Source organism: Mobula hypostoma, chromosome 12 (genome assembly GCF_963921235.1).
Source record: "Mobula hypostoma chromosome 12, sMobHyp1.1, whole genome shotgun sequence".
Lineage (NCBI taxonomy): Eukaryota > Metazoa > Chordata > Chondrichthyes > Myliobatiformes > Myliobatidae > Mobula > Mobula hypostoma.
Window position 1 is genome coordinate 88,572,055 of NC_086108.1, and position 24,975 is coordinate 88,597,029.

The 24,975-nt window shown below is 39.4% G+C and overlaps 1 protein-coding gene across 3 annotated transcripts in view; it reads right to left on the reverse strand.

Moving 5' to 3' along the window:
* Positions 1-10,563: 10,563 nt before the first annotated feature.
* The window catches only part of agla (amylo-alpha-1, 6-glucosidase, 4-alpha-glucanotransferase a), a 99,767-nt gene continuing 85,355 nt past the window's right edge, over positions 10,564-24,975 (reverse strand). For all 3 annotated transcript variants that reach the window (XM_063064578.1, XM_063064576.1, XM_063064577.1), the window contains exons 29-34: positions 23,412-23,524; positions 15,450-15,661; positions 15,076-15,173; positions 14,377-14,464; positions 14,149-14,282; positions 10,564-11,975 (exon numbers count right to left, since the gene is read on the reverse strand). In XM_063064578.1, the coding sequence (XP_062920648.1) occupies positions 11,858-11,975; positions 14,149-14,282; positions 14,377-14,464; positions 15,076-15,173; positions 15,450-15,661; positions 23,412-23,524 (763 nt within the window). In that variant the 3' untranslated portion in view covers positions 10,564-11,857. The remainder of the gene's footprint in view (positions 11,976-14,148; positions 14,283-14,376; positions 14,465-15,075; positions 15,174-15,449; positions 15,662-23,411; positions 23,525-24,975) is intronic.

The window sequence follows — 24,975 nt, forward strand, 5'->3', positions numbered from 1 at the left end:
CAAAATTGGAGCTTATTGATTGATTAATTATCGATCTCATTGGCTACTACACTTTTGATTGACTTGTGTGGGGAAACCAGCAGCAATGGATCTTGGGGCATTTCTGGCGTCACCAGACCCTAAGGCATTGGGGGATGCCAGAAAGGGTGACTTGTTGGCCATTGTTAAGGAGCTGGGACTTGCTGCGGTAAAATGGGATATGAAAAAGGTACAGATTCAGAGGAGAATAGCTGAGCACTATATTTGTTTGAGGAAGTTTAAAGAGGGGGTGTTAGAAAGGTTTACTGAAAGTAAGTTCAATGATCTTGAGCTCTAGTACAAGTTAAACTAAAGATGGAAGCTGAGTTAAAACAAAAACAGCTCAAGGCTGAGTTAAAACAAAAACTGTTCGAAACTGAGTTAAGAGGAAAACAGCTTGAGGCCAAGGAAACAGAAAAACAGAGGTGGTTTGCAGCTGAAGAAGCAGAAAAACAGAGGGAAGAAGCAGGAAAACAGAAGGAGGAAGCAGAAGTATAAAGGAGTTAAAGAAGATAGAGAAGTTGCAGCAAAGGGGTCTAGTGTTTCACTCTGCTGATAAGTTTTTTGCCAGTCGGGAAGTTAAATTGGTCCCTCCATTTGATAAAATTGAGGTTGCTAAATACTTTCAGCATTTTGAGAAAGTGGCTCAGAGACTGAAGTGGCCAAAAGAAAGTTAGTCCCTCTTGTTAAAGTCTATTTAAGGGTGAGGCTCAACAAGCTCATTCTGCCCTATCAATTGAAGTTGCAGTTAAATATGAGATTGTGAAACAGGCTGTGCTTAAAGCCTATGAACTGATTCCAGAAGCCTATAGGCAAATGTTTAGGAATTTGAAGACTCGTGGAATTTGCTTATGAGAAATCTGTGTGTTTTGAAAGATGGTGCACATCTAAAAATGTGGATGATAATTTTGAGAAACTGAAAGAGTTAATTTTAATTGAAGAATTTAAAAGGTGCATCCATGATGATATAAAGGCATATTTAGATGAAAAGGATGCTGCCACTTTACAAGAATCTGCTAAATTAGCAGATGAGTTTGCCTTAACCCACAAGTTTAAGTTTACTCTAAGTAAGACCTTCCAAATGAGTAGCATGGATAGTCAGGGTAAACCAGAAATCAAATCTGGATCTAGTGACAAAGGTAAGGATGAGGGGAAATAATTAAAGGAGAAGCCCTCTTGTCCTACTTGTCACTATTGTAGGAAACCTGGTCATGTTATGGCTAACTGTTTCCTCTGAAAAAGAAGAAGGAAAAGGAGGCAGTTCCAGATGCCTGTGTTCAAAATATTGAAACACCTGTAAACCCATGGGGTTCTGCACATTCTCATGAAGCTCTGTCAAAGACTAAAATGTCTGGTTAGGTTAGGAAAGAATTCCTTCATTTTACGTCAGATGGGTTTGTTTCAGTAAAGGAAGGGTCAACCCTGATACCAGTGAAAATTCTGCGAGATACTGCGGCTTCTCTGTCACTAATGTTAGACAGTGTTCTAAAGTTTGGTAATGAGACTGCCACTGGTGAGGTAAATCTTATTCGAGGTATTGGGTGCGATATTGTTCCTGTACCTCTGCACAAGGTAATTTTGAAGTCAGAGTTAGTTTCAGGACTTGTTAAAATAGGACTACAACCCAGCTTACTGGTGGAAGGTATTTCTTTGTTGTTAGGTAATGGCCTAGCAGGTGGTAAAGTTGTTCCTGCAGTGCAGCTGACAACTAAGCCAATCAATTATGATTCAAAGATAGACCCTAACATTTATCCCTCATGTGCAGTAACTCGAGCTAGGGCCAAAAAACTTGTCAATGCAGATGGTCCTGTGCACCATGATTCGGCTACTCATGATAGCCCAAATAGGGAATCAGATTTTGATGACTTGTCAGGGACTTTTCTGCCTTCATTGTTTCACCAGGATCCAGGTATTAAAACTGATGATAAAGATTTGTCTCTGTCTAGGAAAGAGTTTATAGAAGATCAGAGCAGAGACCCTGAGATTGAAGCTTTAAGAGAAAAAGCTCTCTCAGGCGAGGAGATTGATAAAGTGCCAGGAGGGTTTTATTTCAAGGATAGAGTGTTAATGAGGAAGTGGAGACCACCTAATATTCCTGCAAGTGAGGAATGGGCAATTGTTCACCAGGTTGTAGTTCTGAAAGCCTATAGGAATGAGATTTTAACTTTGGTCCATAGTAAACCCTTGGGTGGACATCTAGGTGTGAAGAAAACTGTGAACAAAGTTTTAAAATAATTCTTCTGTCCTAGCTTGAGGAAAGATGTGGCAACATTTCGCAGGACTTGTAACACTTGTTAGGTTGTGGGTTGTTCTTGAGTAAGCTGAAAAACAAAAACAGAAGGTTGCTGAATTGGAGTTTGATTTTGCAAGAGTATGATCTCATGTTAACACATTAAAGGCAAAGATAATGTAATTGCCAATTGTCTTTCCAGATGTTAAACATGCAATTTAATTTTAATAATGGAGTGGAATTTAATATTTGTATATGCTCCTGCAATATGTTGTATTACTTTGTAGTGTGCTGTATGATAACCGTATATGTATTGTTCCACATTTTGTAGATTGTAGTTAAAACGTTGCTCCTGCAGATCAAAATGTTCTCTTCTTGGGGAGAGGTGTTATGTGTCCACAGTTTTGTTTTCCTGGGAGTCCATAGTTTCATTTACTGTGAGCGTCACGTGTCCCCAGATTCATTGTACTGGGAATTCACAGTTTCGTTTCTGTGAGCGTTATCTTATGATGTATGTCAATGGTATAAAAGAGGGAGTCGAAGGAAAGAGAGAGAGAGTGAAGATCACAGACTTTGGGCTATCTGGGAACAGCTCACGGTCAAGGAGGGTAAAGTCTAATGCTTACCCAAACCCAAAGGATTGGGTTAATCAGCGGCACATTGTGTATTATGGAGACGTGTCTGTCCTTTGTATGATCCGTGGGTGTGGATTTCGTGACAGTCAGTTTGTAAAATCACTCTTCGTGGACTTTGGAACAGTATTCCTTGGCTGGGATCCTCAGTAACCGTTTTCTAGTTCGCTAACTGTAGAATCTTTGGAATTCGTCGTGATCAGCTCATTGCTGCATTGTGAATGCACAAGTCTCTCCTCTCATCTACTTCATGAATTACTGGGACTCTCTGAACTGCCACTGTAAGACTGTGTTTGAGTAAGATTTGTAAGAACGGGTTCTAAGTTTGACTGTAAGGGAGCTATAGACACATAACACTGTTAACTCCTGTTTAAGAAAGTAGTTTATTTAATTTTCTATATTTTTGAGTAGATGTAAATAAATATGGTGGTTTTAATATTAAAACCCGACTCAATTTGTCATCTCTTGCTGCTGGTACATTACAAAATCGTAACATCTGACTCTGCCTGACCTGTTGGATTTCACTAGCATTTTGTATGTGTTGTTTCCTAAACATTAAATGTCCTTGATGATCATCACCATAATAGCAATTATATCACATCCATCTACCTACATTTACACAGATCACTTTATCCACCCAGCTACAAATCCTATGGTAGGGCTCATTCATCTGCGTATCATCCAGAATCCCAAGAGGCCTTAGAGAGAGATTCCATTTTACCCTCAAAACCATGACTAACACATTCTGTACTGAAAATGAGAAGGATTGGGATGAGGGAGTTCATCTGCTTTTATTTTCAGTAAGGGAGTCAGTAAAAGGATCCCTAGGCTTTAGTCCCTTTGAACTTGTGTTTGGTCACCAGGTCCGAGGACCTTTGGCATTGTTAAAGGACCAGTGGGTTAACAATAACCTGCATGTTAATTTGCTAGATTATGTTTTGAAGTTCAAGGACAAATTGCAAAGGGCTTGCAACATAGCAAAGGAGAATTTAAAATCAGCCCAGGAAAGAATGAAAACTTGGTATGATAAACAAGCCAGAATGAGGTCATTCAAGCCAGGAAATAAAGTGCTTGTTTTGTTTCCTGTACAAACAAACCTTCTACAAGCTAAGTTTCATGGTCCCTATGAAATTGTGGCTAAAGTTAATGATGTGGACTATGTAGTCAAAACGCTAGATAGACGAAGGCCAACAAAGCTTTGTTACATAACTATGCTTAAGCTGTATCATGAAAAACCAACTGCAGCTGTGGCGGTTGCTGTAAACAGAGATGGATGTGAGCTCTCTGGAAATTTATGAGCTGATCCATCTGAGGCCTATTTTAAACCTAACATTATTTCAGCCAGATTGACAAATTTGACTATTTTGGAAAATATTGATGAGAAAATGGCTCATTTACAGCCACAGCAGCAGCAGCAGATGAAAGAGTTAATTATGAAATTTACGGATTTATTTCTGGATATCTCAAATAGAACCACAGTGGCTTTACATGATTTAGATGTGGGTAATAACAAACCTATAAAACAACAAACATATCGTATGAATATTGAAAAATGTTAACTTGCTGAACAAGAAATTGAGTATATGTTAGAAAATGATATTATTAGACTTTCTACTTCAGATTGGAGCCCATCTTGATTATGTTGTAGGACAAGGCAGGTTGGCTCCTGTTCAGGCAAAAGATCAGGCAACTTTTGAGGTTCCCATTCCAACCAGGAAAAGGGCTTTTAGAAGATTTCTGGGAATGGCCGGATATTATCGCAGGTTCTGTGAGAACTTTGCTGATGTTGTTCTCCTATTGACTAACCTCCTGAAGAAGGGTGAAAAGTTTGTTTAGACAGAACCTTGCCAGGAGGCGTTTGATAAATTGAAAGCTATCTTATGTCACCAACCTGTGCTCAGGTCACCTGATTTTGCCAAGCCATTCTCCATAGCTCTGGATGCCAGTGATGAAGCTGCAGGAGCAGTGTTACTGCAAAAGGATGATTATGATGATGTTGACCATCCTGTGGCTTACTTTTCAAAGAAATTCAATGAGCATCAAAGAAATTACTCCACCATAGAGAAGGAATTATTATCACTTATTTTGGCTTTGCAGCATTTTGATGTGTATGTTTGCACAGCTCAGAAACCACTTGTGGTTTATACAGATCATAATCTGTTGGTGTTCTTGAGTAAGCTGAAAAACAAAAACAGAAGGTTGCTGAATTGGAGTTTGATTTTGCAAGAGTATGATCTCATGATAACACATTAAAGGCAAAGATAATGTAATTGCCAATTGTCTTTCCAGATGTTAAACTTGCAATTTAATTTTAATAATGGAGTGGAATTTAATATTTGTATATGCTCCTGCAATATGTTGTATTAGTTTGTAGTGTGCTGTATGATAACCGTATATGTATTGTTCCACATTTTGTAGATTGTAGTTAAAATGTTGCTCCTGCAGATCAAAATTTTCTCTTCTTGGGGAGAGGTGTTATGTGTCCACAGTTTCGTTTTCCTGGGAGTCCATAGTTTCATTTACTGTGAGTGTCACGTGTCCCCAGTTTCATTGTACTGGGAATTCACAGTTTCGTTTCTGAGCGTTATCTTATGATGTATGTCAATGGTATAAAAGAGGGAGTCGAAGGAAAGAGAGAGAGAGTGAAGATCACAGACTTCGGGCTATCTGGGAACAGCTCACGGTCAAGGAGGGTAAAGTCTAATGCTTACCCAAACCCAAAGATTGGTTAATCAGCGGCACACTGTGCATTATGGAGACGTGTCTGTCCTTTGTATGATCCGTGGATGTGGATTTCGTGACAGTCAGTTTGTGAAATCACTCTTCGTGGACATTGGAACAGTATTCCTTGGCTGGGATCCTCAGTAACCTTTTTCTCGTTCACTAACTGTGGAATTTTTGGAATTCGTCGTGATCAGCTCATTGCTGCATTGTGAATGCACAAGTCTCTCCTCTCATCTATTTCATGAATTACTGGGACGCTCTGAACTGCCACTGTAAGACTGTGTTTGAGTAAGATTTGTTAAGGACGGGTTCTAAGTTTGACTGTAAGGGAGCTATAGACGCATAACACTGTTAACTCCTGTTTAAGGAAGTAGTTTATTTAATTTTCTATATTTTTGAGTAGATGTAAATAAATATGGTGGTTTTAATATTAAAACCCGACTCAATTTGTCATCTCTTGCTGCTGGTACGTTACAAAATCGTAACATCTGACTCTGCCTGACCTGCTGGATTTCACTAGCATTTTGTATGTGTTGTTTCCTAAACATTAAATGTCCTTGATGATCATCACCATAATAGCAATTATATCACATCCATCTACCTACATTTGCACAGATCACTTTATCCACCCAGCTACAAATCCTATTGTAGGGCTCATTTGGATTAAGCACCTATGAATATATTTTTGATATATTAGTGTTTTCTCATACAAATGCCCTGTTTATAATATTACCAAGTCTTTTCCTACCTTTTTCACTCTTCTGTAATTGTTTGCCCACTTATTTCTTGTTCTTATGCAAGGAGCACAGGACAGGCCCTTTGGCTCACAATGCATGCCAATCTAAATAAACCTATTCCATGATTAATCTAAGCCTTCCCCCCAATGTGGCCCATAATACTCCATTTTCTCTTACATCCATTGCCTATTAAATGTCCCCATTCTATCATCCTCCATCATCATGATGAACAGCAGTGCATTCCCAGTCATTCGCTGCACACTTTGTTTAAAAAAAACGGAAAATTAACTCTGACAGCATCTCTAAACATTCCTCCCCTCATTGTAACTGGATATCCTCTGGTACTGGTCATTGCTGTCCCGGGAAAAAGGTGCTGGTTCTCTATTCTATCTATGCCTCTCATAATCTTATATAACTCTATCAATTTTCTTTATTGCTTCAAAGATAAAATCTCTAGTGCAGTCAATATTTCCACACAATACATGCTCTCTTATCCAGGCATCCTCCTGGTAAATCTCCTCTCCACCCTCTTTAAAGCTTCTACATCTTTCCTACAATGAGGAAAGCAGAACTAAATATAATACCCTATGTGTGGTCAAAGCAGTGTTTTATGGAGCTGCAACATTACCTCGCTACTCTTGAACTCATTCTCCGAATTAACGCACACAATATAGCTTCTTAACTGCTCTATCAACTTGCATGGCAGCTTTGAGGGGTCTATGGACATGGACATCAAGATCCTTCTCTTACTCCAGACTGCTAAGAATCCTGACATTAAACTTGTACTTTCCTCCAAGTTTTCAAAGTGTATAATTTCACACTTTTTCAGATTGAACCCTGTCTGATACTTCTCCACCCACTGTTGCTCCCTGTCTATAGACTCTGAGATGCAATGGGACTTGGGAGTCCTCGTACAGGATACCCTTAAGGTTAACCTTCAGGTTGAGCCAGTGGTGAAGAAGGCCAATGCAATGTTGGCATTCATTTCTAGAGGAATAGAGTATAGGAGCAGGGATGTGATGTTGAGGCTCTATAAGGCGCTCTTGAGACCTCACTTGGAGTACTGTGGGCAGTTTTGGTCTCCTTATTTAAGAAAGGATGTGCTGACCTTGGAGAGGGTACAGGGAAGATTCACTAGAATGATTCTGGGAATGAGAGGGTTAACATATGAGGAACGTTTGTCCGCTCTTGGACTGTATTCCTCGGAGATAAGAAGAATGAGGGGGGACCTCATAGAAACATTTCGAATGTTGAAAGGCATGGACAGAGTGGATGTGGCAAAGTTGTTTCCTATGATGGGGGAGTCTAGTACGAGAGGGCATGACTTAAGGATTGAAGGGCGCCCATTCAGAACAGAGATGTGAAGAAATTTTTTTAGTCAGAGGGTGGTGAATCTGTGGAATTTGTTGCCACGGGTGGCAGTGGAGGCCAAGTCATTGGGTGTATTTAAGGCAGAGATTGATAGGTCTCTGAGTAGCCAGGGCATCAAAGGTTATGGTGAGAAGGCAGGGGAGTGGGACTAAATGGGAGAATGGATCAGCTCATGATAAAATGGCAGAGCAGATTCGATGGGCCGAATGGCCGTTTCTGCTCCTTTGTCTTATGGTCTAATGGTCTTATACCCTCTTGTAACCTACAACTTCTACACTATCCACAACTCATCCAACCTTTGTGTCATCTACATACCTACTAACATCCCCCCCTTCCACTTTCTCATCCTAGTCATTTGGGAGCAAGTGTCCCAAAACAGATCCCTGCGGAACATCACCGGTCATTGACATCCAGGAAGAACATGCTCCATCTAACACGTCCTGACTTTTTGGATAAGCCTGCCGGGGGAAATCTTGCCAAACCTTATTAAAATCTATATACACCACACTCACATCTCCACCTTCAATTTGTTTTCTTACATCCCCGCAACTTATTTTGGTTCGTGATATATGACTTACCTTAATTAAACTATGCTTTCGCAAATTCTCGTAAGTCCTGTTCCTTTTAATCCTTTCCATTAGTATGGCCACCACTGGTTTATAATCCGTAGAATTATCCTTATTATAATTCTTAAACAATGGAAGAATATTTTCCATCCTCCAACCTTCCGGTACTACTCATGTGGCCAGGGAGATTGAAAAGGTCATCATCAATGCCCCAGCAATCCCTTCCCCAAATTCACAAAGTATTGTGGGATACATTCCTTGCAGCCCCAGGGACTTGTCAATCCTGAAGTTTTTCAGGAACTCCAAAACTGCCTCTTTCTTAACATATTCCATCACATTGGCCTGACTGATTTGAAGCAGTTGAAAGCTCTGTTGCCCCAGAAATTAATTTTACTCCCCATTTAAACTAGGCAAATCCCTTAATGAACTCAACTTTGATTTTTTTCAACTCCAGCTTTACAATCTTGAATTCTATTTTTGTGTCGACATTTCGATCCATGCAGTATTCTCATTTTCTAGTTTCTGTACTCTCACATCAGTCACTTCAGAGATGGATATTTGGCTGGTTCGTGTACTAAACACAGAGTAATCAAGATAAAATAGATATTTTGGTATTTGCTGCTATGTTTACTTTCTTACACATAAAACATAATTGAAGTTGAGAAGGAACATGGATTTCCAATTTCAGGTAGCCCACACATCCTTTGTTTCTTTCTCTTTCCTAATGTGCCCCAGCCCTCATACACACACCTTCCTTTCCATCTTCTCCAACCCACCCCTCATTAATTTGCTTCTTTCACCACCTCCACTTGGTTCCACCTGCTTATCACTCAACCCATCTTACTTGTCGATCCAAGCTAGCAACAGCAAACAATGCTACCAAAGGTGACATACTCAAGACGGTTTATTAAGCAACTCCTTTTAGACCTTCTTTTATTTCAGATGTTGCTCTGCTACTGTTGGGGCTGTTTATCTACATTCCAGTGGTGAGTTTTCAGGCCAATCGGGCGATCTGGTGCTTCGCTGTTTCCGAGAGTGTTCCACAGGCTGCTGGCAAAGTGTGCAGCATGGAGGCCAGGAGGTCATGATTGACTTTATCTCTCAATGATTAACGAGCTGAGGAAGATTGAAATCACTGAGGTGGGTGTGGAGAGCAATCAGGTGTTCAGTGCAATCTTTCAGCCTCTCGCTCGTGGGAGGAGGGTGTCTGCGTGGGGTGGTCTCTCTCTCCCCCTCTTGCCCACTGCTCTTGAGGGAAGCTCCTTGCATTTCAGTGATCTCTCTCTCCCATAATGCTGTCAAAGGATGGTGCTGGAACTAGGTTTAATTGCTGTGGTTTGTGGATTTGGATTCTAATTCAGGTTTATGATGTGTTATAGTACTGATCACTCCTTTTTCTGTTGCTACTTTTAGACAAATTTTGAGTCAGGGCAGCCTTCAGATAATGAACACTGAGCTGAACTGCAATATGCTTTTTGATTGTGTGTTTTATATCCTGAGTTTTTGTTTGTTTTTTATTAAGCAATTTTTTTTTTTTTTGAGCGTGAGGGTTTGAGGTTTTTCTTTGTACGGGTTGGTTCCAAAGTCCTTTGTTTCATGACCGTGTGTGGAAGACGAATTTCAGGGTTGTGTGCTGCATACATACGTACATACTTTGATAATAAATGTACTTTGGATCTTCAAACCCACTCAACTGCCTTGTTCTGTCCCTTCCCCCCAATTTCTCCATCTGCCCAGTAGCCTTTCTTTGTCAGGTTCCACCCATTATTCTCCTTTTCTGTCAGATTCCATAATCTGCAGCATTTGTTGTCACCATTACCCACCTCTGACCTCTCATATTTCAGCAGTTTGCTGAGAGAAAAACAGAGTGAATCAATATAAAAACCAATTGCCACATCCCAGTGTTACCATGGATCTCTTACTAACTCTTCCTTCAGTTAGTCCTGACGAAGGGTCTCCGCCTGAAACGTCGACTGTACCTCTTCCTAGAGATGCTGCCTGGCCTGCTGCGTTCACCAGCAACTCTGATGTGTGTTGCTTGAATTTCCAGCATCTGCAGAATTCCTCTTGTTTGAGATAACAGGTGGTTTATTTAGTGCCCTGACAATATAGCATTATCTAAAAATTTACTATTAATATATTCTCATTTTTTAAATTTTAAAGTTACAATAGGATTTCTGGACAGAATATTTATAACTAAAATGCAATACATTAAAACTCATTTACAAACACAAAAAAAAACTTCACATTAATGAGAAATCACACAAACACAAAAAAAAGCCTTTGAGTGATTTAATGCAATAATATGTTTAATCATAGCAGTAAATAATGTCAATGTCTGATTCATAGCTATCTGTCCTTGCAATACACAAAACAGATGTACAAATTGCTGTTGTTTTAAACTTAATTTTCCACAATTCCAAACAAAACTTAATACTATTTTAAAATAAATGCATGTCAAGTTTCTTCAATATTTGGAAAGATTAAATGAAAACTGAATGCTGAGGATTATACTTAGGAATAAAAATGTATATTTGTCTGTAGGACAAGACCGAATATCTCAATCAGCTTCTCTGCCCAGTACAGTACTAATTGATTGAGAGGCAAATTTAAAATCTGCTGGTTTAATGCATTGAAATGGTCAATTCTTGCACTTGGCAAGAACATCTACAGAGGAACAACAAATTAAACATTTACAGCAGACTTTAAAACCTGATGGAAATGCTATAATCTTATTGGCTGAAATGGATCAGTCATTAATGTGCATTTGAATTTTTTTTTCCGTAGTGAGATAGAAAAATACATGCATATTAATTGGTTCTTTACTTATACACTATGGCAACCTTAAAATAATCAGTTAATATAAGACTAACTGTACCATCAAGACTTTGAAGATATTATGACTCCAAATCTCTTTCTTTTGAACACACAAATAGTTCTTGCATAGTACAATTTTAAATGTGCAAATTTCATGCAAGTACTTAAAATAATTTTCACTCCATTAGCTTTAAACTAAGCTGGTGTACAGTGTTATACAAGATAATGTTTTGCTTCCATATTCATTCACCATTGCTGCAAGAATTAATTCTGAAAGTGGTTTAAAAATTATAGTAATTTTTTACTCCATTCATAATGTGTAAATTCAGATTCTTTGTACTTTGGCCAATTAAATAATAGTGGTAGTTACAATGAGGCTCAAATTTTGATTAGTGCATTTCATGCATTTTAACCAAACTATCTTTCAAGATGTAGATTCTATTCTATTATCAATTTAAAACTAGCTTTAGGGTTGCTAACAGCCACACAAGATTATAACAGTTAATATCACAACCACATTAAAATATTAATTTGAGAAGCTCCTTTTATGTGAATCCTATCAGAAGAGTGCACGTGTATTACATATCACATACAAGGTCACAACATTGTACTGTTCAAGCAATGTCAATGAGGTTTTTAATTGTATCACCAAACTCATACAGTTAAATGGCAAGTGGCATTTAATACTCTGGAAAGACACACACAAAGACTGCCCTCAGTAGAACTGCTGCACCGCAGTTGGCAAGAGGAAAATATTGCACTTCAGAGCTCATACAGAACTTCTATAATAGTAGCTATTGACCAAGCCTGTGTTTCACAGCTAAACGGACAGTACCCTCCATTTTCATTGGTAAGCTCTGGAAGACCTTTCCAAGGAGACCTAAGGAATTAAACAAAACATAATAAATAAAAGCACTACAATTCATTTTAATTGGTAACTGTCACATTTTGAGGTTCTGAGAATGGTTATTCATTAGGACTTGGATACACTCTTAACAGCATAATCTTATTTAAAAGGAGTTGACCCTCCAAGACAACTCCATGCTATGTTAACAATCTGTTGTCAAAATATAATTTACACAGGTTGATCAGCAAAAAGATTTTGGAGTCAGGCAGCGACAACTCTCGCAGATGTGGAGCACCTCACACTGCACACGTTGAAATGGCATCGGAACCACGAGGAACACCTAGACTCTTCATCCTGAGTTTTAGCCTTTCTATTCTTTGTTTGTGGAGTGTCGGCGAAACATATTAAATGTGCACACAGGTATTCGGCTGTGTATATTCATGTAAGACCATAAGGCATAGGAGCAGAATTAGGCCATTCAGCTCATCAAATTTGCTCCGCCATTCCATCGTGGCTGATCCCGGCTACCACTCAATCCCATACACCTGCTTTTTCAACATATCCTTTGATGCCATGACCGATCAGGAAATGATCAAATATACGCAGAGACTTGTCCTTCACCACCAGACTGTGGCAGAGCATTCCACAGATTCACTACTCTGGTTAAAGAAACTCCCCCTCACCTCTGTTCTGAAAGGTCACCCCTCAAGTTTGAGGCTGTGCACTCTGATACCCCCACAATAGGAAACATCCTCTTCCCACCCACCTTACATAGTCCTTTCAACATTTGGTAGGTTTCAATGAGATCCCCACGCATTTTTCTAAATTCCAGTGCGTACAGGCCCAAAGCTGCCATATGTTCCTCGTATATTAACCCCTTCATTTCCAGAATCATCCTCGTGAACAACTCTCTCCAATGGAAACACATCCTTTCTGAGACACAGGGGCAAAACTGTTGACAATACGCCACGTGAGGCCTGACTGGTGTCTTATAAAGGCTCAGCTTTATCTCCATGCTTTTATATTCTATTTCCCTTGAAATAAATGCCAACATTGCATTTGCCTTCTTTACCACAGACATGACCTGTAAATTAACCTTCTAGGAGTCTTGCGTGAGGACTCCCAAGTCCCTCTGCACCTCTGATGTTTGAACCTTCTCCCCATTTAGATAATCTTTTGTACTATTGTTCCTTTTACCAAATACATCATCATACATTTCCGAAAACTGTATTCCATCTGCCACTTTTTTGCCCATTCTTCGAATTTATCCAACTCCTACTGTAATCACCTTGTTCCTCAGCACTACCTACCCTTCCACCTATCTCCGCAAACTTTGCTACAAAGCCATCAATTCCACCATCCAAATCATTGACAGCCAACCAGAAAAGTCCCCTCTTATTCCCACTCACTGCCTCCTGCCTGTCAGCCATTCCTCTATCCATGCCCGTATAGTTCCTGTAATGCCTAACGATTTTATCCTGTTAAGCAGCTTCATGTGTGGCACCTTATCAAATGCCTTCTGAAAATCAAAGTGACATCCACTGCCTCTCCTTTGTCCACACTGCTCGTTAATTCCTCAAAGAACTCCAACAGTTTTGTCAGGCAAGTTTTCCCTTTACATGTTTGTGAACTGAGCCAATAAAGGTACTTGTCAATAAATACAGATCCTCTTTGTGCCTAATTGATCATTATTATTTAGGGGTAAACCTTGTAACAACTGTTCTACAGCTATGAATTGGATTGATAAACTTGTAACCCTATTTGGCCAACTACTTCAATATAACCTTGAGTACCATTCAGTTATAAATTAAAGTAGTATTTTCTTAAGAACATAAACACGAGGAATTCTGCAGATAAAGTCCAGGTTCCTGCTGGATCCCTTTGCATGCTGTTTTGCATTTAGAAGGTAGAACACAGAGGTACAGCACAGTCAATATGTCCTTCTTGCAACCTGATTTCTGCATCAACTAATATATGCGCTTCAAGTACAAAAGCAAATCACAATCCTAACAAATATTGCGATATTCATTATGGAAAACTATTTCTGTTAAAAATCAAAAAAATCTTTTCAGTCACAATGACTCACACCCCACAAACCAACTTATTGTAATGACTTGATATGAAGCAGGGTGTTACAGCAATGGTCAAAAATCAAAATGTTCCTAAGGAAATTTGCATAATGTAGACAAGTAAATTATACCCTTACTTTGACAAATGATCGTAATGATGGGAAAGGATGTGCTTCACTAAAATTATAGTGTCTTCATACAATTTCTTTTCCATTACTTTTGAAAAGTGCAACTTTGCACGGAGGAAATACCCCATAGGCCACACCCATTCCTAGAAAACAAAAGAAATGCAAGTCACATGTCTTTTGTATTAAATGTCCTATATATTTTAGCTGAAATAGATTAAACATAGTATAAATAATTACCGGCCCTTGATGGTAATTATAGCCCTTAGCAATGTTGAAGTTGTCGCAATCCATCGAATTGTCATAGACACCACCGTAAACAAGGTCACTAACCAAAAAGAGAAATCGAATTTTACTGTCAAGACACACTAGCAGATAACCACCACAGTAAATAGGGATCAACAAACAGCTCACTAAAAGAAATACAAACACAAGAGATTCCGCAGATGCTGGAAATCTAGAGGAACACAAAATGCTGGAGGAACTCTCAGGTCAGGCAGCATCTATGAGGAGGAATAGTCAATTAATTATATTGAGATGAATGGTATCTGCCCAAAACATTGAAATCTTTATTCCTTTCTATAGATACTGCCTGACCTGCTGAGATCCTCCACTATTTTGTGTGTGTTACACGAAAGGAAACATCTTAGATTAACTATTGCACACCATTTCATTTTACTTGTAACACGCTGCAGGAACTCAGCAGGTCGGGCAGCATCCGTGGAAATGATCGGTTGACGTTTCGGGCCAGAACCCTTCGTCAGGACTGAAGAGGGAAGGATCAGAGGCCCTATAAAGAAGATGGGGGGAGGGTGGGAAGGGGAAGGCTGGTAGGTTCCAGGTTTGGAACCTCCAGCGTGTTGTGAGTGTTGCTTTGACCCCAGCATCTGCAGATTATTTTGTGTTCATTTTACTTGTACCAGGAATAACTCAACTCACTCTGGGTCTAAAGTTTTCAATCCCAGCGGTCCAAGCAGCTTTTCCTCTATAGCTTTCAGAGCTTTCCATGCATTTTCTGGTGTAAAAAGTTCAGGGGCCTGAAAATGCAAAGTGATAGTTTTAGTGCTATAAATAAAACTTTAGTTGGGCATTCATGTAGTTTCAAATGAAAATTATGATGAAAAGATCAAGGTTTTGCAGGAGACATGACTGAATGGAAATGGAATCAAACTCAGTTTAAAACATGTGATAACTACTCCATTGTTGGTCTCAATTACAAATATTTGTACTGTCACATATTTCTTCAAAGTAATTCTTTTAAAAAGATAGAATTAAAGCAGAAGACACTTATTTAAACAAATAGGATCACTTACCACAACCATAGCAACTGGAAAATTTGGTCTCAGTTGGTAGTCACACCATGGACTGGAAGCTCCATAACAGTCTTTATATATGCTCTTTTTGTGGACAAGGTTAGGAAATTTTTCATTGGGATCATTTGGATCCCCAGAAACAAAAAAATGCTTTTCGAAGTTCTGTTGTATTCTACGGTTCCACTCCTCATATGTGATAAATATTTCTTTTCCTGTACAATACAATCAATTTTATCATCCAATATGGCATGTTTAGGAAAATTATAATTGAAAATTCAATTACAAACATTTAGAAACTTTTTCAATAAACAATGTAACATGACTAACATTTGACTAATTATAGATCTCAAAGATGATCATTTTAAGTGTTGAAATAAAACTACTACCAGCATTGCACGCTCAACCAGATTTGACCAATAAATAATAATTCACTATCACACCTGAACTCCAAGTTGGCAGGGCAAATTTCAAGTTGTAAGTTTAAGAGTTCTACAGCTGGGAATGAGCCACTTGACTAGATTATCTTTTAGGCAACAAAATAGATGATTGGCTGAATACTCTTCAGTGCATAGTATTTAAATCTTTGACACATCTTTCTACAACTAGAGACTACCCATAAACTAACATAAAATGCTGAAAATATGCAGGTCTAACTTGGTTCCATCAAGGAACCTTATTGGAAACTTTTATTTTCTCAGATGTTGATAGCACTACAATGTGCCTCTATTTTTATTGCTGCTTCTTGGCCATCTCCTTGAACGTAAAGTCCACTTCATTACGTGACTCTAAGATTTAAGGAAGACAGTCTTATTTATTTAGAGATACAGGGTGGAACAAGTCCTTCCAGCTCAATGAGCTGCACTGCCCAGTAACCCATCTATTTAACCTTCGCCTCATCACAGGACAATTTCCAATCACCAATTAACCTACTAACGGGTACGTCTTTGGACTGAGGGAGGAAACCAGAGCACCACAGGCTCACGGGAACAACATTCAAACTTCCTTACAGGGGATGCCGGAATTGAACTCCAAACTCCAATGACCCCAGCTGTAATAACGTCATGCTACTGCTACACAACAGCGGCACTTTCTCCATTAAGTTTGGTATGTATTAATTACAAAAGTTGGTTAAATAACCTGCACATAAACAACTTGCAATTGTACGGTTGAAAAACACTAGAAATACACAGCACATCAGTCAGCTCTGGAGGAAAGATATGGGTTAAAATTTCAGGTTTACAGCCTTTCATCTGAACTTTCCCATACCAACTGAATATTTCCAGCTTTTTCAGTTCTTTCAGATTTCTACCATCAGAAATTCACAAAAGAGGAAAGGCATATGGGTAGGGCCCAAGAAAAGATAGCTTAAGAAAGATGATTAATAAAGTATTTGGAGAGAAGCTGAGAGTTATTTCTGTTTTTAAATCAAAATAACAATATGATAGAAACATTGGGACAAAGGAACTCTAGATTATAGATTTGAAAGACCAAGACAGATAGAAAACTGGGATGATGCAACTCATGTGCCTCACAGGAATCTGCTGGAAAGTCTGATGGACTCATTGTCTTTATCAGTAGCTATGATGGACTAAGACAAACATATTCACAACGGACAATACTGATAAATATAGTCAATACTGCAGACTGATTGAAACATTATAGCTGGGCAGGTACATGGATTCAAAAGGTTAAAGGGTTATGGGCCAAATACAGGCAAAAGGGACTAACTTAGATAGGCTAAAATAGGGGTCGCCAACCCGTTGATCGCGATCGACCGGTCGATCTTTGAGACTTTCCCAGTAGATCCCGAAGAAAAATCAAAAATAAATACACAAATACTGTTGTAATGTGAGCATTATAAAAGTAATACTAATTAGGATAATGGTAATATAGCAATATTTTCACTAAAAAGCTGTTTGTAAAGAGAGATTGTTTCCGGGTTGAGGGGGTTTAGTTCCGTTCTTTCTGCCCAGTGCGCATGTGTGTAACTCCCCCGCCAGGCACCGCGTTTTCAGCGTAGCCTGTGCTGCATCTAAGTGACCAATCAGATTAGGTAAGAGTACAGACTGTCGTAAACATCGATATACGGCAGTGGTCCCCAACCTCCGGGCTGCGAAGCATGCAGGGGTGCAGCGGTAGTCGGGACGCACCCAGCACATCTTTAAGAAAAGAAGCCGAAATAAACCAGCTAATTAATTAGGTGCCACCCGGCACGTGAATGTCGGCCCAGATCAGAGGCGATGCAATCGGCAATTGCTCGTGATATTCTGATAGCATAGTGGAGGCTCCACGAAAGAAGGCGAAAACATACAAATTCCATCCAGAATGGGAAGAGGAATTTCTATTTACCTTGGTGAAAGACAAGTGTGTATGCATGTTGTGCCACCAAACACAAGCACGGACTAAAAGAGGGAATCTGGAGCAGCACCGCAACACCAACCACCAGGAATTTAAAGACACCTACCCGCCAAAGAGCGTAATTCGTGCCTGGAAAGTTGAGCTGAAATCGGGGTTGAAGGCCCAGCAATCGTTTTCCACAAAACATGCTGCTCAAAATAAGGCTGCTATTGAAGCATCATTTCGTGTAAGTCACCTTTTGGCTGAACACGAGAAGCCTTTTACAGATGGCAATTTATTCAAGGAGGCAATGGTCATTACCGCAGAGACTGTTTTTAATAACTTTAAAAACAGGAACGACATCACAACCGCAATACATAATATACTGCTTGGCCCTGCAACAGTGACAAGGAGGGTAGAGTCACTGTCAGAGGATGTGAATATTTTTCACTACAGTTGGATGAATCCCTGGATGTAATGCAAACAGCTCAGCTTGTTGTATTTGTCAGAATGGCTTTCCAGGATTTTACAACAAAGGAGAACTTCCTCACTCTTTTGCAATTAAAGGAAAGAACGAGAGGTGAGGATATTTACAATGAGATTAAAAAAATGTCTGTGAAAATGACATCCCCATTCATAAACTGGTGGCAATTACTACTGATGGGGCCGAGTAATGTGTGGTGTGTGCGTTAGTTTTATAGCACTAAAAGTCAGTGCCTACTTTGGGTCAACTTATCCATGTGAAATTGCATTTTCACAGATGAAAATTATTAAATCTAAGTACAGGAGCTGACTTACTGACAGACACCCCACTAGGGCTGCCAACTTTCTCACTCCCAAATAAGGGACAAAAATAGCAGTCAAATCCCGGGACATTTGTGTTTACCCCAAGAAAGACTACCATGACCATGAAGCTTTGCGTGGGAACCTGTGTGTGCATGTGCATACGTGCCGATTTTTTTTACCCCATGAATCGGTTTTGGCTTAATTTTCATTATTTCTACTTCATATACGCTGTGTATTTATCATATCATTCCTGCTTTTACTATATGTTAGTGTTATTTTAGGTTTTATGTGTTATTTGGTATGATTTGGGAGGTTTTTTTGGGGGTCTGGGAACGCTCAAAATTTTTTTCCATATAAATTGCTTCTTCGGCGTAAAGCATTTCGGCACGAAAGGTTTCATTGGAACGCTCTACTTTAGCGGGGAGGAATACGTGACAGTTGGCAACCCTACACCTCACAGGCTGTCTCAGACTGGCTGTCTGTAGTTATGAGCCAAATTTCAGCCAACTAGCAGAAAGTATTAAGCCCCAGTCATCACACTGAGTGCAACAGTCAATATTTATTCATTTATTTTTCGTGTTGAAATAAAATTAAATAATGAAACTTAGAATTAAAGGTGTGAAGTATTGTAATATTCTTAAAGAAAGACAGCTATGGCCTGTTTGATATGCTAGTTACAGTGTTTTCTTGTTCGAATTATTTTGAAAGTTTGACAAAAGTATTTTGTGTAATTCAAACACAATTCGCCCAAATAAAAGGCTTCAAATTGGAAGTACAATCTGAGCTGTTTTTTCTCTAAACGATTTAGTAGGTAGATCTTGCCTTTCACTGAGGTCGAGGTAGGGGATCTTGGGCTTAAAAAGGTTGGTGACCACTAGACTAAAATGTCTGATTCCATTCTTTACAACTCTATGACTCCAATACTGGAAAGAGAGACTAAAATGAAGTTATCGGATAAAACTTAGGGACATGTACTTGCCTCCTTTGAAATCCAAGTCATTAAATTTGGATACAGTAGAAAACATACCAAAGTATAAATGGTGAAACAGAAATATTGTCCATTGTTAACACCACGAATAGCTACAGACTAATAGAAAGCTGGGCTTTATATGCAGCTTCTGCAGATGCTGGAAATCAAGAGAATACACACAAAACACTGGACGAACTCAACAGGTCAGGCAGTATCTATGAAGAGGAATAAAGAGATAACATTTTGGGCCGAGACCCTTCATCTGTGTGTTTTTGTATGTGTTTTATTTTATATCTAGAATGCAAGGTATACAAAGCTGTAGTTAGATCATAGGCACGGATGGCTAACAGTATGAAAAGATATTCCAGAGTAGACTCACTATAATAGTATCCAGAATCCTATGAGGTAATTTATGAAGGGCAATAACACAAACTCGGATTGTACCGAACATAGAACAGTACAGCACAGTACAGGCCCTCTGGCTCAGGCTAATTGTCTAACAGATAGGATGATTTCAACGTTTTCAAGATGCAATGAAAAATTAATATGGCACCAATTTGAGAAAGTAGAAATGAGAGCTATGCTTCCACCTGCCAATGGCACTGCAATTTCAAATTCTGCCATATACAGCAGTTGAATTCTGGTCAATTTATATCACACATTAATATATGTGCATACAGGATGGGTTCAGCTACCAATTGAAATAGTGCTGAAATAAGTCTACGTGATTTACAAAGCCTACGTCTATTCCAAAAGTCAGCCACCAAAGGGAGGAAAGGGACAAGGTGTGGGTGGCAGGATGGTATGTTGCCTCCCCAGACATCCCACCTCTCCCGGAAGTTCCGGGAGTCTCCCGCATATTGATGGCAGCTCCCTGACACCTGCAAATTATATACAATATCCCAGAAATTGAATTTTTTTTTTTTGAGAGGGAGAGCGAGAGGGGGAGCACAAAGAGATACCAATCAGTTTTCTCTGTGGGCGGGCTTTATAGTTGAGCTCTGTCTCTCCATCAGTTCAGTTTCGTGTCCTGCACGGCCATGGCAGAGTGTTTCAAAAAAATATGTAAAATGTATTTCACCCCAGACAGGTCAAAAGTAATGACAGTGTTGCTCGCTGCACTGTTTGCAACAGACTTTTCTATTGCCCAGATGACTGTAAAAGACAGGTTGAGGTGAGTTTAACAGGTGTCATTCATTCATTAGCATAGCCAACGTTATTTAAACTAGCTGGCTAGCTGCTAAGGAGCTACGCTATTGATGTCCTACGTGATGAGGCCAAACTCCCTGTAGACTTGCTTAACATTGTAATAGAATAAAAAAAAACGACTCCATGATAAAGATAGCGGAGTGAAGGGATATGGGGAGAAGGCAGGAATGGGGTACTGATTATGGATGATCAGCCATGATCACAGTGAATGGTGGTGCTGGCTCGAAGGACTGAATGGCCTACTCCTGCACCTATTGTCTATTGATAATAATAAGTACAGAAATAGCAAAAAACTATGCCTGCTCATCAACCAAGACAGCAGCAATTGTGAACGTGGCACTGGAACCTGAGTGTTCAGAGGATCTGTACATTCATCCAGACCGATAAAAGGCCATACAGTATTTTGGTTGACAAAAGCAACGATATCATGTGTGAAAAGGAATGTGCCATTTTAGCCAGGTACTAGAATGAAACACAGGATTAGGTAACAGTTGGATTTGTAGACATGCCAGTGTGCAATGAGGCCAAAGCTGAAAACATGTTCAACTGCATTGCATTATCCATGCATGACAAGGGCTTTGAATGGTCTAATTTTGTAGGGTTTAGCAGTGACAACTGCAATGTGATGATTGGCAAAAACAACTCTGTCTTATCAAGAGTGAAAGCACAGGCCCATCATATTTACAGCGTTGACTGTCCAAGTCACCTGGTCAACATTTGTGCCAAAACTGCTGTTAAGGAGCTCTCAATGTCACCTAAAGAACTGTTCACTGACATCTACTACCACTTTGAGAAAAGTTCCAAGATAAGACCTAAAACAGTTTCAAGAGTTCTGCAATGTTGCCCAGCAGGGAGTACAAAAGCATTGTTCTACGTGCTGGCTTTCTTTAAGAAAAGGTTTGGACCATCTGCTCCACCAATGGCCAGCCTTTATTTCATATTTTGAGTCAAAGAGTGAGAATCAGAAGTTATCTCATATTCAGAAGAGGCTGAAAGACCCCCAAATGAAAACATACACATGCTTTCTCCATAATGTCACACAATGTTTTGATAAATTCAATTTGATTTTTCAGAACAAGACACCTATCCTCTTCAAGTTGGATCAGAGTGTTGAAGAGCTCCTGCATGACATAGCCAGCAGATTTACTGAGCTAAAGGTATTGAGAGAACAAAACATTCAGGAGATAGACGTGAGCAACCCTGAAATTCACCGCCCAGATGAAGAGCTTTTTACTGGGTACCTGGCAAGGAGGCAGTTGCTAAGTGAGGAAGCACAACGGATCCCCCCTTACAAGACAAAGCAGTTCTTCAAAGATGCCAGAGCATTCTATGTCAGGTGCTTTCAAAAAATCTTGGAGAAGTTCCCAATGAGAGACCAAATCTTGAAAAATCTGTCAGTGGTCAATACAGAGAGCCAAGATGAGGTGAATCCAGACCACATTTTGACTTTGGCAGAGAGATTTCCAAATGTGATCAAGGCAGATGCAAGAGAACAGCTCCACTTGGAAGTCCTGGATTATGTTAACTTTTGAGGAGCAATTGATGGCTCTGGGTCTGTACTCGCTGGAATTTGGAAGAATGAAGGGGAATCTTATTGAAACATATCGAATATTGAAAGGCCTATATGAAGTGGATGTAGAGAGGATGTTTCCTATAGTGAGTGAATCTAGGACCAGAGGACACAGCCTCAGAATAGAGGGATGTCCATTTCGAACAGAGATTTAGGAGGGATTTCTTTAGCCACAGTGTACTGAATCTGCATTATTTCATTGCCATGGATGCATGTGGAGGCCAAGACACTGATTATGTTTACATTGGAGACTGATAAGTTTTTGATTAGTCAGAGGATCAAAGCTTATGGGAAGAGGCAGTAGAATGGGCTTGAGAAGAATAATAAATCAGCCATGCTGGAGTAAATCTGATGGGCTGAATGGCCTATTTCTGCTCCTATGTCTTATGGACACTGGTGGAAAAAGTTTTTGGGCGGATAGAATACTAGAATTTTTCATGGTGTCACTTGAAGGAACACTGTAGAGGTATTGAACAACAATTATTTCTGGGTTGCATACAGAAAGCTAAAATTGATCAATATAGGCCTGCAGTGTACATTGGTTCAAGATTTCCATGGAGTTTAAAAAAAAAAAGCTGCTGGATCAACTCAGTTGTCAGGCATTGTCTGTGCAGAGAAATGAACAGTGAATGTTTTGGTTCGAGGCCTTTCCTCTGTACTAAGATTGGAGGGGAGATAGTCAGTACAAAGAGGTGAAGGGGAAGGTGGATGAAGAGCTTGAAAGTGAGAGGTGGATCCAGGCGAGTAACGATAAACAGACAGAAGGACAAATGAAAATCAGGACAGAGATTGGGAGGACAAAGGTGGAGAAAACAAGGGACTGCAGATGATGGAATCTGAGAGGACAGGAAAGCAGAACATGGAACCAAACAAGAGGTGGGGTGGGCAGATAGAGTGGGTGGAGGGGAGGAAGGACAGTGTATTACCATTGTGGACTCTAAGATTTCTATCCTTCTCTATTCCAACTCAATATTTACTCTCTTATTTACTGAGTATTTCTTGTCACTCATGCACCTCATCCTTTTGTAAATGTCATTTACAATGTTCTGTCCAATTTACCAGATAATTGTCAGAAAATTAGTGTTCTCACCGTTCAGCTGAGCCTTGACTCCATTGTAAGGAAACAAAGAATTTTTGGAAAGGGTCATCAGCCAGCGAACAGTTGATTTGCAAAGGCCAACAATTTCAACAGCAGATCCATCTCTGAAAAATAAATACATTTGAAAAGGTTACTTTAAGAAACCGGATTCTTCTCACCAGAGCAGGGATTCCCAACCTAGGGTCCACAGACCCCTTACTTCATGGTATTGAGAATCTCCACTCGAGAGAAAATAAAACATAGGAAACTATTCACCAGATTGCTATTATATAAAGGTTTTGATAGAAATATGCATCTCAAACAGTGCACAGGAAAACAAACTCCAAGTCAAAAGAATCCCAAAGATTAGGAGACAGAATAAAACATTTAATCAGAGAGGTAATTCCAGGGGGGGGGGGTTAAAGAGCAGTGGGTGATAGAATGACAATGTTTTATTGAGGAAATTACAGGATGAGGCTTATGTGGATGAATGAATGTACAGCTGTCAATGACAGGATAACACGAATGGATGGAGAAACACACAAGAGCCTCCTGTCAATGGAACACTGTTCATGAAAAAGAGATAAATAAATAATCAGTAAAACCACTCCTTGTATTTTGCTGGCTTTGACTGAATGGGCAAAATGAATTGGGCAAGCGAAGCATCCTCAACAGGACAAGCATGAAGTAATTGAAGAAGCTGGTGCAATCCACTGTGTTAGAGACTGCCGATAGCTTGAGGAGGGCGAGGAGCTACAGCATACCGAGCTCACAGCTAAGTGGGCACAATTTCAAGTTCCAAGCAAACTTATTGTTAATATATATGATAAAATACACCATTGTGAGATTCACTTTCTTTCATGCAGTCACAGTAGAACAAAGAAATACAATAGAATCAATGAAAAACTACACACCAAGACTGAGAACTAACCAATGTACTAAAGACAAACTGTGCAAATACAAAAAACAACTAATAATTGGTGACTTTGATAAGCAGCTTTTCAGTCTTGTGGCAAGGGTGGAAGTCCAAATGTAGGAGTGTAAGCTTTGAGGAGTAGGGAAGATGTCCAAACATTTGGGATGCAATAACACATATTGCCAATGAAAGGATGGTTAGAGAAGGAGCAGTTTACAGGGACAAAGAGGACAAGCTTCGGAAAAGCAAGGTATTACAGAAAATAGAGAAAAATACAGTACATTCATTGTCAATGCCATGGACGATTTTGGAGCCCAACTCACTGAGTATACTTAAAGTGGAGATTGATAGAGTTTTAATTAGTCAGGGCATCAAATGTTATGGGGAAAAAGACTCAAGCATGGGGTTGAGAGGGACAATAAATCAACCATAATGCAATGGTGGAACAGTCAATGGGCTGAATGGCTTAATTCTGCTCCCATGTCTATGGTCTTTTTAGAGAGAATGATACTTTCTTTATCAATCTTTTTATTAATTTAAAAAAGTACATATATACAAATAAGAGGATTATCTCAGATATCTGTAGCGATAACAATACATATAAAAGGTAAAATAAACATTATCAAGATCATATAGTATTAATCTAATAGTATATAATAA